Source organism: Myotis brandtii, unplaced genomic scaffold (assembly GCF_000412655.1).
Source record: "Myotis brandtii unplaced genomic scaffold, ASM41265v1 scaffold501, whole genome shotgun sequence".
Taxonomy (NCBI): domain Eukaryota; kingdom Metazoa; phylum Chordata; class Mammalia; order Chiroptera; family Vespertilionidae; genus Myotis; species Myotis brandtii.
In genome coordinates this window covers 819,029-834,050 of record NW_005369101.1, presented here as the reverse complement: position 1 = coordinate 834,050, position 15,022 = coordinate 819,029, and the positions used below count along the sequence as shown (strand labels likewise).

At 39.4% G+C, this 15,022-nt stretch overlaps 1 protein-coding gene across 1 annotated transcript in view; it reads right to left on the bottom strand.

Moving 5' to 3' along the window:
* Positions 1-15,022, bottom strand: part of CNTNAP5 (contactin associated protein-like 5) — a 921,850-nt gene that overhangs the window by 439,668 nt on the left and 467,160 nt on the right. Inside the window, exon 7 of the mRNA XM_014548314.1 lies at positions 9,593-9,736. Coding sequence (XP_014403800.1) covers positions 9,593-9,736 — 144 coding nt within the window. The remainder of the gene's footprint in view (positions 1-9,592; positions 9,737-15,022) is intronic.

The window sequence follows — 15,022 nt, the reverse complement described above, 5'->3', positions numbered from 1 at the left end:
AAAAAAAGTTAGGTTTCTGAATCTTAGCTCCAAAGCCAGCTTCTTTGTCCTGATGTTGCTATTGGAGTTGGACCCTATAAACATTTCTCTTTCATGCCCTGGCCAAAAGTTAGGCTTTATAGTAGAGGGTATGGAGGGGCACTGCAGGGGTGGGGATCGCCTTTAGAGATACTTCCCTCCCACCCGGGTCCCTTTCCTCCATTAGTGTTTATCAGTGGAGCCCAGTGGATCCCCAGAGTTGAGCTCCAGGTGTGCACTCAGCCCACACTCCTCGTTGGTGAGCTTCCACAGGCAGCTGAGACCTGTGCTTTCTGGCAAGCATCTTTGCTGTCTGCGGGCTGCATGATTCCCCTGGTAATCATGACTCCCTGGATGGCGGCCTGGGAGGTGGGCAGGGGGAGCTCTCTTGGGCCTTAGTTTCTTCAATATACTCTCTCTTCATCTAGAGGAAGGACCTGACTTCTTGTATTGATATTTCTAAACCCCTCACAATCCTCTTTTACAACATTTTAATAGTTAAGCATCTTCTACTAGCTAACAATATTTATATTAAAAATTTCCATTTCAAATAACCTGCACCATGGCAGATATGGGTGTCTTCTAAATCTTGTGAAAGAAGGTGAGAGTTTCTGAGAAGTAGCCCATAGCCCAGCTAGCCCACATGGAACTGATGCAGGGTCAGGGCCCTGCTTAATCAGGGTCCTGGTCACTGAACAAGGAACACTTATAGACGATTAGGGTTTTGTAAAAATGGAGAAAAGATTTAATTTTATCTACTATTCTCCTAATTCAAAGTTTAACCTGAAGCTCTTGATTGTGGTTCATGGAGGCCTCAGCACATCTCTGTGCCCCTAAAATGTTATTCAAAATAAAATGTATTCCTAGTTTTCATTATATTCTTATAGGGGTGGATGTCCTTAACATCTTAGTAATCACTGATCTGAAATCTTTGGTGTTGTACTTGTAAAAGGCTATTTACAGAGAGGAGAGACACAATCACAGAACTATTTCTTTGTGGGGAACGTACAATAAGAAATGATGAGCAAAATGGGGCAATAAATATAATTGTGATTCAAGGCCTATAATATCTCAGGAGTGACTGTTATATCCAGATTCTATAGTTATTATGCAGTAGTTCTGAGGTTTAACCTTACTGGCTTCAAAGCTCATATCCTTCCTGGCCAGTGTGGCTAAATAGTTGAGCTTTGACCTATGAACCAGGAGGTCCTGATTCAATTCCTGGTCAAGGCACATGCCTGGGTTGTTGGCTGGATCCCCAATAGGAGGCAGCGGAACAATGATTCTTCCTCATCATCAATGTTTCTCTCTTTCTCTCTCTCTCTCTCTCTTTCTCTCTCTCTCTCTCTCTCTCTCTCTCTCTCTCTCTCTCTCTCTCTCTCTCTCTCTCTCTCTCTTCCTCTCTGAAGTCACTGAAAGCATATTTAGGAAAAATTTAAAAAATGAAGATCCTATTCTTCCTCAACACATAACACCTTCATCTATAATTACTGTCACATATTCAACACTGTGAGTGACACAGAAAGCTAAGTTTACTTTGTGAAACTTTCAAAATACTTAGGGTGATAGGAAAAACTCTTGCAAACAACTAGACTGGAATAAAACATATTGTTCCCTAGAAATACTTGAGCTTTTGCATAGACCATTCTTCTGCATGGACTGCCTTCTTATCACCTTGGAATTATTTAAGTGATATTATTCTTCAATGTTCATGTCAAGTTCCTACACTCTCATTAAGTATTTCTTGGCTAACAGCCCTGTGACCTCTCCTTCTAAACCCGTGTAGGCTGTCTGTGAGCTTTGCCAATAGTGAGCAGTGGCTGGTATGTGGTATTTGGAAGCACTGTCAGCCTCTCAGGCTGCAGGGCATGAGGTGTAGTCAGAGCAGCGAAGCAGAAAGCTGTGGAGAAACCAGAGGTACTTATTAAGAGCAATCAATGTGGTGAAACAAACAAAAAGTGCAGTCAAACCACACAGGCAAGTGCGGCGAGAAGAAGAGGGGTGGCCCTCAAAATGGTTGGTGGGCAAGAGAGCAGGAAGCACCTGTGAGGATATGGCCAATGTCAGAGCATCAGCTTTGAATTTTGAATACTGAAATGGTGTGTGGATGCTGGAGCAGAGAGAGGTTTAACCAGTTAATGGCCACGATATTTTGAATTTAATTTAAAAAAGGTCCACTGCTTGCTTCTATAGACGCTTATGGCATACAAATGGTTAAAGTTCATCACCCATTAAAGGCAAGGATCATTAGCCATGAACACAGTAAGTACTCAAAAACATTATTTTGATGATGTTGATGAATCAAGTGCTAAGTTGCATCATATCATGTAAAGGTGTGGGTGACAGCAAGGACAGTATAATGGGCCTGAGAGCCTGAGAGAAGTTCTGAGGAGAAGGTGCATCTGAAAGGCACTAAGCATGGCCAGTGACAGCACATTCTACGCCACTGTTTTCCTAAACCCATGGATTCTGCTTATGAACTGTAGCACCTACTTTTATCCGGTCTGCACCTGGCCCCAGGACTTCCTAGCACAGACAATCCACTGGAGAGGACTCGTTCAGGGTGGACATGCAGAGGGCTCACACTAGTACACCCTAATTGTGGTTCCATTTTTATAATTTTAAAACTTTCCAATTGTTTGTCCCAAAGCCCCTGAAACCTAGGTTTCTCTGCCTGACTTCCAGTTACTCTGAGCCTCTCCACAAGGCAAAATTCAAGGTTCCCTGGTTGACACAGCTTTGGGGGCTCCACAACCCTGCTCTGCCTCTGACAATCAGATAAAGATTTTGAGTATCCCTATGGTTCAGGGTGCTACTGAAGAAGGATGGCTAGTTTGGGGTTGGGGCATCAAATAAGATGAAGAAAGGTATCTTAGCTGGTGTGAGAGAGCACAGAATGAAAGGCTTAGAGGAGGCCATGCATAGAGTGAGTTCCAGGAAGAGCAGATAGTCTATGCCTGGCTGGGAAAGAAGAAGCCCTGGTGAGAAACTATGTGAAATAAACTTTTATATATTGGATTAGGAAGGACTCAAAACCCAAGCTCAAAAGTTTCTATTCACCTTGTAGAACTACAAGGGCCATTGCTAAACTCAGAGGGCTGAGTCTCTGAGAAAGCATTTAATCCCTATGCAAGGTTCTCATCCATCTCCTTAATCTTCGGAGGAAGAGCCTGGCAGCCAGATGCCAGAGACTAGACACACTGAGAGCTTTGGGACCAGTTAGAAGCTCATGCCAGGGTCACAGCCATCTGGGTTCAGGAATTAGGCTCCCCCTAGACACTCCACCCTCTGCTGCCACTTTTCTTTCTCTTGCCAAAGGCAAGGATTTTGCCCCTAAGTTCTTACATGCAAGAGGCACCCAAGAGAAAATTATTTGACAATTAACAAACTACATAGGGGCCATTTCTGAAACATCTCATTGGTCTTCAATTCCCAGGTCAGTGGCGCTATTCATGAATCTGTCCAGCTTTGCATTGCTTTCTTCACTTTGGCATGAAAGTCATTCAGGGCCCTAGGAAAAATAGATGTATAATAAAAATAACAAAAGCTGATAGTGTAGTATTTTCCAGAAGAAGAGGAAGAAGACTGTGAATGACTCGGTCGTTGACTATATATCATTGACTTTGCCTAGTCCTGAGCATAAGTACCTTTAGTATAAAAAGTAGATTATAATGTCTGCCTCTGCCTGCCTCTCAGAGATGTTTCAGGGACAGAAGAACTAATACAAAGGCAGGTCCATCTGTCATTCCTCTCACTGTCCTCTGGAATTAACATTGACATTGTCTATAAGACAGTTCTCTGAAGCAAAATGTCTTCAAATGAAGGGACTATAATTGGCATTATTATTGTGGAAAAAAATAAACATGCTCAGCTCATTAGCTGAAAGTTTTAATAGAAACTGAGTTCATTCCAACTTTAATTTAACCCCATTAAAATCATTTGAATATTCAAATGGCTGGAAAGCATAAGGTGAAACTGGCAGGAGACTCATGTTCCTCTGTACACTGTGTGGGGGTAGGGACTTTAAACAATATGGGTTGAGTCACAAAATATATATTTTTGTAATTATTTATGGCAGCAAAAATTCAAGCCTAAATTTAACATGATAGACTCTTAAATAAACTGTGGTGAATTTATTTAACATTTAAATGATGTATTGATGCTTATAAATAAATATATTAAATAGTTTTAATAAAAATTTAAAGATAGAAAGTATTTAATGAAAAATATTAACCATAAAAAGCAAGATATAAAGTTGTCAATAAAATATGGTCTATGCTATATAAAATATATATTTAAAATATGAAAATAAAATATATATATACATGAGAACAGTGTTTTTCTCTCTGGCTGTTTGGGTGTTCTGCATATTCCAAATGCTTTTCAGGAATATATATATATTAACATTCTAAAGTAGTTTTTAATAACTTCAAGTAATGATTTCCTTATATGAGCTAATGAAACAGGTCACCTTCAAAAAGAAAGTTATAACACTGATATAAGGTAGAATAATTTTCAGAGAGGATGACCATTTTATTGTTATTTTATTTTTTAAGTTTTAAGTCATATTATTTCTCATATGACCTTGAAACTATTTCAGTTTTTTCAAAGAAAGAAAGGAAGTAACTCCTCTGGATGCTAATAACTTGGAAATAATTTTTCCAGGGAATGAGGAGCATACGGTGTAGAAGCAGGTGACGCGAATGTCAGGCTGGTCAGTGGCCGTGGGAGACAGCAGGAGTGCTCCGAGAGAAGACATGATATGTCAGTGCTTTTTCAAATGATGTCTTCCATCAAAGCAAAGTATAATTTATCACAGAGCAGGTTCCAGAGATGAAACATGATCCCAGGGACAAGCTCAAGAGATTATAGGCTTCACTAGACACCAGGGAGTTTTCGCTGAGCAATTTTCATGAGCTTCTGGGTCATAGGAAGGTAAGACAAAGGTTGCTAGACGTGTGTGTGTGTGTGTGTGTGTGTGTGTGTGTGTGTGTGTGTGTGACTTCAGATGTGAATGTGTGTCTGTTGTCATCTGTACACTTATACTTATTTCTGAGTGCATTTCTTTGGCTTCAGAACTGCAAGAAATAAACAATTATGCTCCAATGATGTGAATGACTGAGAGAGGGATACAGAAGGTAATAAACTTCCCCTTCCCCCACTGTTACTTAGTATGCTTATTATTCCCAGTCCACTGGGTAACGTCTTTTCTAAAGGCTGTATTTTTATAGGAGCACATCATTTAAGCAAGTCTGGTCTAGAACTGGTCATTAAATTCCCTCAAATGAATGAGATGGATAAGTTTTGTAATATCTTTAACCCAAAACTCACTTAATAATTTATACAGTTTTTGAGTAAACTAATCTTCAGACTCAGGAGGTAGAACATGAGTTCTCTCCAATCTACTTTTATTATAGAATGCAAATTGTATGTGATTCATCAATTGTCTACCTAAGATGACAAATAAATACTCGTTTGCATGCCTACTTCAGTCAAATGGAGGAGTAGAAATTTTTCTTAATAATAGGTCCAACTTTTTGAGTGCTTACTGTGGTGGACCTTGTATTGTGCCAAATATAGAGTCAATCTTCACAATAACACTTTGAGTTTGATTCTATAACTGCCCCTATTTTACATCTTTAATTTTATTTAATATCATTTAAGATATTTAAGAGAGAGCATGGATTGGGGACTAGGAACCTAAGCAGTTCGTTGCCCCTTGTGTTGCTCCGGTGCTGCCAGGAGCAGTGAGCTGAGAAGACTGTGCTGCTTCCCTCTAGGCTGTTTAGCAATTGTAGCCGCAATGGTGTGGGCATCATTGTAAACGCTTCGTATCGGCCATCGCCCATCCATTGCCTTGATTTCCATTATTTGGAGACAAAGGCAAAGAAGTGAATTGACATGGTCAATTAGCTCCAAAGCCAATTTGTAACCAGAGCTCTACTATAACCATTTTATTTTGTCTTCCCTTCTATTGAAATCAAAGTACATTAACATGAACATTTTTACTATGCTCTTTTTTTAAATAAAAAAATAATTTTAAATTCTACAATAAAATAAATTGGTGAGACTCCAACCAACTCCTAGACAATCATAGTACTCCCCTTGCCTCTGGGAGAGGTGATGTAGCAATCAGAAAGCATCATTTATTATGAAGTGGAGGGTATGAAATTAATCATTCTCAGGAAACTAGCAGGGCAATATTTTCTTATTTATACAGTAACACCCATTACAGGTACTGTACACACATTTCAATGGGCCATTCACTTCCTGATAGTTTATTATATAGGAGTACATTAGCATAGGATGAAAGATTTGAGGAAGAATAGGGAGGTGTTTTTTATGTCTATTTTAAGCTGTTAGTTTTACTGCATTTCTGGATGTGGAAGATCATCTTATAGTCAAATAAAGCTATAAAGACTAAATCCAATTATCCCGGAGGAGCAGCTGCTCAATCTCTAGGGAGTGGGCAGGTCCCGCAAGGAGGGAATGACAGATTGCATGGGGGACGCTGCTACTGCAGCCGCTGGAGAGGCTGGAGCTGGACACAGCCCAGCCCGTGCTCCCTGGAGCCTTGCATCACAGTTTGTAATGCATGGGCATCACCATACATGCACAGCATTGTGTTGGCTCCTGAGTCTCCCACTAACTCTGAAATCGCCAGGCCTGGGAGAGCTTCAGTGACACTGGAAAAGGACCAAACACCATTCCTTTAAAGGTCCTCAATTAGCACAGAGGTGACTCAGGGACTTGGAGCGAAGCTGACTTTGTGGCTGATACTGTGTCTTGGAGAAACTTTAAGCCTGACTAGGGAAATAAAAGATGTTGTAATTATTAGTACAAACCATTTCTTCCCACATGGAATTCTAAAGGCGGAAAAAAGACTTGGGTATAATTGTGTGTGTGTGTGTGTGTGTGTGTAGTGATCTACAGTCCCACCTAACCAAGGTGATGAAAGTTATTTGGAAGAAAAATATGGTGTTTTTTCCACTTAAATTATGAAGGTTAAAACTAAAGGTTGTCTACCTATAAAGTAAAGCAGTTTTCTTGGGATTTTTTTGCAAGTACATTACTACTGAATGGAGTCTTTGTGCCTCCTAATAATAACAACACCAATTAGGCTCTGAGGAATAAAGTATGCTAGCAGAGTTTTAGGAAACTTGGCAAGTGCTTTGGTAGTTTAAACTCAGCAAAACATTTATTACATTTTTAGTTAATGATTTTCACAAAAAAGAGGTAAGTTTGCCAATATTTGGAAATTCATGGGGTTTTTCCTCGTCCTTCCTTATTTCTCCTTTTTCTGCACCACAAACTCAGTGACTTATCTAATATATCTGATTAAAATATTTCTAATACCTAATATCTACGAAGACTTCCTTCAGGAATGTTGCCACAGGGACCCGATTGACAGCTGAGCTCAGGCATTGGAGGAGGAGGAGCCCAGGTGCTGGGCAGTGACAGTGAGCAATGTTTGCTCAGCTCCTTGTTTTCCAAATTGCCCTGCCAGCTCCGAGCACTGCAGTGGGCACTGCAGCAGGCATTGCAACAGGCCCTGCAGCAGGCAGAGCTGCCCTGCCTTCCCAACGTGCTGATGGTCAGGACAGTCACCTAAGCTACACTTCTAGCGGGTGAGATCCACTGCATTGGCAGGTGGAGTTCGGTGAAACTGGTATCTTATAAAATGTCTCCTGGGCGTAACATTGGGGGATGGATGGCATAGTATGTATGACATGGCTCCAGTCTCCTGGCCTAGACTCAGGGGAAGAGTCATTAGCAAGCTAGTGCTTAGCTTCATGAGGAGACAGGAGCCTAAGCACATGTGGTGGGAGAGTTGTCCGGAACCAAGGGCTGGGCCAGAATCTCCTAGAACCATAGGCAGGGAACTAAACCCCTTTGCATCATCCACACTCTTCAGTCTGACTGAATAACAGTCAGACATTTGGCATAAACTTTTTAAAATGTTGACAACTTTAACCCAAGTGTGATTTCCCCCAAATCACCTTGCCTCACACCCTGGAATCCAATGGGCACATTAACAAATGTGCTAACTTATGGAACCCTAAAATAGAAATTTCAGTTAGAGCTTATACTCATCACAGGAAAGCAATACACTTAAAGGTCGTATAAATCTCAGTTTGACCAGATGGCCCAGTGACCAGATTGCAAAGAGAATCCGGTTTTTCCTGTCAATGACAGGATGGCCTGTGCTTGTCGTGGGTTTTAAATGCATGTCAGTTAAGGAACTTCTGCTTCTGGGAAGATGAAATAGTATGATTTTCCTTATTTCTACCACAAAGTACAACGAAAAACCTCCACACATTATGTGTAAAAGAGAACTAGAATATGAACGGTGGAGAGAAGAAAGCCAGTATATGTAAGTGTTCTGAGGCCCAAAGGACAAGAGGATGAGTTCCCTAGGTTTTCTTTTGGCCTTATGTGTCCCAAACTTGTTGCTGAAGAAGCTAGCAACCCAGAGACCAACTGGTGCAGGACGAAATCTACATTAGAAGTCTGTTCTCTGTCATCAAAGGGCCAGGAAAAGGAAGCACAGTGCCTCAGAAACCTTCACATGATAACTGCTCTACGCCAGCCAACACCACAGACACAGCAGGGCCCCACCACCCACGACCCACCAGGCTACCCCAAGGCGCCCAGAGCTCCTAGCCAGGTGTCAGGGAGACTAAGTAGGGAGTTGGACTTCAACCCTTGCAGACTTAGGAAGCCTCTCCTGTGAGCCCAGTGGAGACCACATGTCTAGGACAGGACTCAGCAGTAAGGAGGGACCCCACCCAGTCCCTGCAGGGATGGCGTCAGAGAAGGCTCAGTGACAGGCCAGCACTTTCACTGCAGCCCAGTGATAACAAGGAAAGACAGTTATCACAGACAGAAAAGAGCATGATGTATTGATACAATTGCCAATCCACGAGGAAGAGACAACCTTTACTGCTCCCACCGAACCACTGAGCTGTACACATATGACCCCCCAACTGACAGAACTGGAAGGAGAAATCGACAAATGGGCAGGTACGGCTGGAAATAGCGTTAGTGAGCACCAACCATGTGCAAGGCACCTGCTAGGCATTGTAAATGCTCTAGTGACAAAGAAAAAGACAGCCCTGTTCTGCAGGAAACTCACCGTCTATTGGAGAGGAGAAATATTTAGTGATTAAAGTTTATTTTACTTGCTGAATGGGAATCTCAAAACACCAAAGTTTGACTTCTCATTCAAAATGCCCTATTTTAAGTATCAACAATAACAATTGGATAGAATCTCTGGTTCCGTTGTTTCATTTCCCACAGGTAATAAAGACAATCATGTTGGCCCAGTGTAGACTGCAAAACTTACCCACAGCTGCCACAGAAATCATAGTCGGAAACATGAAATTCCCCAGGCTCCTCTAATACCTTGGTTTCTCCCAATAAAGTAATTCACACTGACCCAGGCCCTGCATCTCCTCCCCTCTTTGGAGGTGGATGGGGCCTCCAAAAGGATTATAAACATACTGTGAAGAGGTGCCAAGGGTGGGATGTGTAAAGGGTTAGAAACCACCAAGCTGAAAAGATGCCGACTTACCACGGTGTAAATCTGATGCTTCCGCCTTTTAGCCAGATCAATTATGTTGATTCCATTGTAATAGAGATTTTCCATGCATCCCTGGAAGTTTTTCTTTAAAAAGGTCCCAGGTTTGCCTGGTACTGGAATTCCTCCAAAACTAAGCTTTATGAGGAGAAAAAAAAACAAAACAAAATAGAACACCTTAGTTACAGTCTCTGAAGGAACAGGAAAGAAAAGTGGGTGAATTTCTGTAGATTCAGCTGTAGGCCTGAGCCAAGTAGCTCAAGTAATTACAGCTGCCACTTGATTACACATTTAAAGGATACTGATTAGCCCCGTAAAAATAACTGTAATTGATTGCTTTTAAATAACTATGAAACTACTCACTTCCTTTCGGAACTGTTTTAATACTAAATAAAACAACAATTTATAGAAAGGAAAAAATAAAAGAAAATCAACATTTTTTATATTTATCTCTGATGCAAATCTCTGAGAGAATGTGGCCAAACTAAAGCCAAGGGACCAACAAAGTATTCCTCTATTCAGCTACAGAGAGACCTACTATAAAACCTGCATTTACACAAAAAAATGTGCATAGTTGTTCACAGATTATGTTCGGTAAAGATGAAAAAAAGGAAACTTCAAATAGCCCATACCCCTGCCTCCAAAGTTTTTTAAAGAAAACCATCAAGAATCAATAGGATGGAATCTCACATAATTGTCAATAATGGTATTAAATATTTGTGATAAAATAGAAAATGATAAGAATATTTATTGAAAATGCAAGAGTTATAATTAGATGTAAAATATTAGGTCAATAATAAGAAATGGTGCTTATTTCATATGAATTGGAGGGGACACACCAAAACTGTTATAATAATTGTCTCTGGAAAGAATATGGGATCTTAGTGCTCCTTGCCACTTTCCTTTCCAGTAAAAATTACCATAAATTCCTTTTGTAATGAAAATATTATTAAAAAACAAACATGACCTCTTATGAATATTCTGCCTATTATACAAGATAATCATTAATTTCTGGAATCATGTTTCTCCCAACACCATTTGAGGAGAAGCCCTATTTTTCCCCACTGGTGTGACAAGTTGTCTTCATCATGCTTGTAGACTATATTGATGTCTGGGGGTGTTGCAGGAGAATGTATGCTCCCAATCAGACTGTCTCCTTAGATCAGCGGTTCTCAACCTGTGGGTTGCGACCCCTTTAGGGGTCGAACGACCCTTTCACAGGAGTCGCCTAAGACCATCAGAAAACACATATATAATTACATATTGTTTTTGTGATTGATCACTATGCTTTAATTATGTTCAATTTGTAACAATGAAATTGGGGGTCACCACAACATGAGGAACTGTATTAAAGGGTCGCAGCATTAGGAAGGTTGAGAACCACTGCCTTAGATGAATAGCTAAGTGATATACGCACGGCTACTGTTAAATGTCTATTTTTCCCCATAAGTTCAACACTATTTTAAAAAAATGTTTCTTTATACATGTAACATACAATAAAGTTTATTTATCCTATTGCCCACTTTTACTTAATATTGCTTTACTCTGTTAAGAGAATTATTTGATATACGTACTCATTTTATTTTAAAATTTCATTTCAGAATAGTTTTATTTAAAATAGCTTGTTGAAAATTTTTATTGAAAATTTATTATATTCATTAACACATTGACTTGGAAAAGAATGGATATTTTTTGAAATATTTCATATTCCTGTCCAAAAACCTAGTGCCTTTTCTATTTTCAAAATATTTTGATAAGGCCCTGTACCTAAGGTTGATATTTTCTTTCCCTAGTTCACATATTCTTCATTAATTAAGGCCTGTGAATTTTATTTTTTAGAAAATTTTCATTATAAATTAATTATTTTAATGAATTAAACATTTTATTATATGTTAATTACCAATGTTATTATTTTATTTATCCAGATACTTTATATTAAATAATATAATTGTCATTGCATTTTTGAGGTAATTATCACATGACATATTTAAAACACTTTACTCTTGCTAGTGATGTCAGAGGAATGGTGGTGTAAGGGCACATCTATCCTCTCCCCCTAACATTTAAACAAAATAACCACCTACAATTCAACAAAGAAGTCCCTGCTCAACAGGGATGCACGCCTGAGCGACCTGCACACTGAAACAACTAAGGTGGGCTCCTTGGAGTACGCCGGGAGAGGAGAAGAGAGAGAAGCCGGACACGGCTACAGCACAGCGGCATTTCTGCAGTGTAACCGGGAACTGGCAGCAGCAGGTACGGGCACTTTCCTCAGCCGGTGGGATGCACAGAGAGCTAATCTGGCACGTGGCTGGCCATTGGAGTAGCCACTGGAGTGGTGGCACTGTGTGGTCATGCACACAGTGAGAGAGTGTCTGAACCTTGGGGGCGTGTTGTGAATGGGATCTGAGTTGCATGCGTGAGCTGCGAGTTAGCAGACACCTTCCCTACAGAGTTGCTCCCCGCAGCTGGGCCTGGCTGCAGGCTTTCAGGCAAAGAAAATAAATTGCAGAGCCCTGCCACGGATTAGACTTCAAGGTCTCACCTCCCGTTGCCCTTGGAATTGGCTACAGGAGTGTATTATCTGTAGGCCCAGAGGTGTTGCAGTAGAAACACAATTTCCCTCTGTGACTGAGCCCCAGGAGGGGTGCTTGGGCTGGACCCTTGGAGGTCAAGGGTTGCCATTACTGTGAGGGAAAAACAAACCTCGCACTCAAGCAACAGAGGCTGTACAGCCCTAAGAAGTCACAGAGGCTCAAAACTGTGAGGCCACAGAGGATAAAAATCTTGCAATTTAACGCCATTAAGTGGAACAGAGTAGAAAGACCTCCTCAGAGATAAATGGGAAAACAAAGAAGAACAGCGAACACCATGAACAGCCACCACAACAAGGATGACCAGAAAGAAAATGAAAAATCCCCCCCAAACAGGCTGGAACACATGGGATTATGTGAGTGGGATGACAGAGATTTCAAGATTGCAGTTCTGAAAATATTTAATGAGATGTGAGAAAATACTGACAGGCAATTAAACACACTCGGAAAACAAATCAATGAACAAAAGTAAATTTTAAAAAAGAATATAGCAGAAACCCTGGAAATAAACCAGGCAATTAAAGAAATGAAGAGTGAGCTGATGAGCATAGAAAACAGAACCAACCATTTAGAGGAAAGAACTAGTGATATTGAAGATAGGAATCAAGAAATGATGCAGAGGGAAGAAGAGAGAAACCCGAGATTCCAATAAATAAATAAATAAATAAATAAATAAATAAATAAATAAATAACATCAGAATCATAGGCATAGCAGAGGAGGAAGAGAGACCATATGGAATGGATAGTCTATTAAAACAAATGGTGGATGAGAACTTCCCAAATCTATGGACATAACTAGATCCTCAAATCCAAGAAGCAAACAGAACACCCAGTTACATCAATCCAAAGGCACTTGGTAATGAAGCTGTCAAAAATTAGTGACAAAGAATAAATCCTCAAATCATCCAGGAAAAAGAAGCAAGTGACCTACAAAGAAAAACCCATCAGGATTTCATTGGACTTCTCAGCAGAAACTCTACAAGCCAGAAGAGAGTGGAAGCAAATATTCGAATGTCTGAAAGAGAGACATTACCAGCCACACATATTATATCTAGCAAAATTATCCTTTAAATATGAAGGAGAAATAAGAACATTTCCATACATACAGAAGCTGAGGAATTTTATCACTAGAAAACCTCCATTGCAGGAACTACTCAAGGGAGTTATTCTACCTGAAACAAAGAACATAAGGTCATAACGCTATAAGTAGGATTGCCAAAAACTCACAGCATAAATAGGAATAATTTGTGACAATAAAAATATACAAGGAGAAGAGGGACAGGTATGAACAAGCAAAGGAAGATGAAGATCAGATGCACTCAAAAGGGAAAAAAAACCCACTATGGTATATATGCAACTTCACTTTTTATAAAACTAATGCCAACCACACACAGAAATTCCCCAAATAAGACATATAGCTTAAAAAAAGGAGAAACACAGGAAAAATGTATGGAATATCACCAAATAAAAACAACAGGTAGATGCATAAAGGAAAAGAACCAATGGAGACACAGAATTACCAGAAAACAAAAGATAAAATGGCTATAAGAAATCCTCAGACATCAATAAGTACCCTAAATGTAAATGGTCTAAATTCAGCAGTAAAGAGTCACAGCATAGCAGAGTGGATGAAAAAAACAAAACCCAACCATATTCTGCCTACAAGAGACACATCTAAACAGCAGAGACAAAGGTAGATTCAAAGTAAAAGGTGGAAAATTATTCTCCAAGCAAATAACATCCACAAAAAAGCAGGTGTAGCCATACTTATAGTTGACAAAATAGATCTCAAGATAACAAATATACCAAGAGACAAGGATTGACATGTTATAATGATAAATGAACACTACATCAAGAAAATATAACACTTCTTAATATATATGCACCCAACCAAGGAGCACCAAAATATATTAAACAGCTAGTCAAAGAACTAAAGGGAGGAACAGATCAAAACACAATTATAGTTGGAGACTGTAATACTCCATTGACAGCTCTAGACAGATTAACCAAACAAAAAATCAATAAAGAAATATCAGTCTTAAATGAAACACTAGACCAAATGGACATAGTTGACATTTACAGAACATTCCATCCCAGAACATCAGACTATACATTCTTCTCCAGTGCACATGGAACATTCTCAAGGATAGACCATATGTTGGGTCACAGAACAAGAATCAACAAATTAAAAAAGATTGAGATTATTCTAAGTATATTTTCTGACCATGATGCCATGAAATTAGAAACCAACTGCAAAAAGGAGGAAAAACAAAACAAAAAACACCTATAAATACACAGAGATTAAACAATATACTACAAAAAAAATGACTGAGTCAAAAGAGAAATAACAGATGAGATCAAAAGATATATAGAGACATATGACAATGATAACACAATATATCAAAACCTCTGGGATGCAGTAAAAGCTGCAATAAGAGGGAAGTTTATATTACTACAGGCCTATCTCAATAAACAAGAGAAATTCCAAGTAAACAACCTAACATCACACCTTAAAAGGCTAGAGAAAGAAGAACAAAAGCAACCCAAAGTTAACAGAAGAAAGAAAATAATAAAAATCAGAGCAGAATTAAATGAAATAGAGAACAAAAAGACTATACAAAAAATCAATAAAACAAAGAACTGGTTCTTTGAAAAGATTAATAAAATTGACAAACCCCTGGCTAGATTCACTAAGGAAAAAAGGGAAAAGACCCATATAACAAAATCAGAAATGAGAGAGGAGAAATCACCACAGATACCACAGATATACAATGGATCATACTAGAATATTATGAAAATCTTTATGCCATAAAATTCAATAACTAGAAGA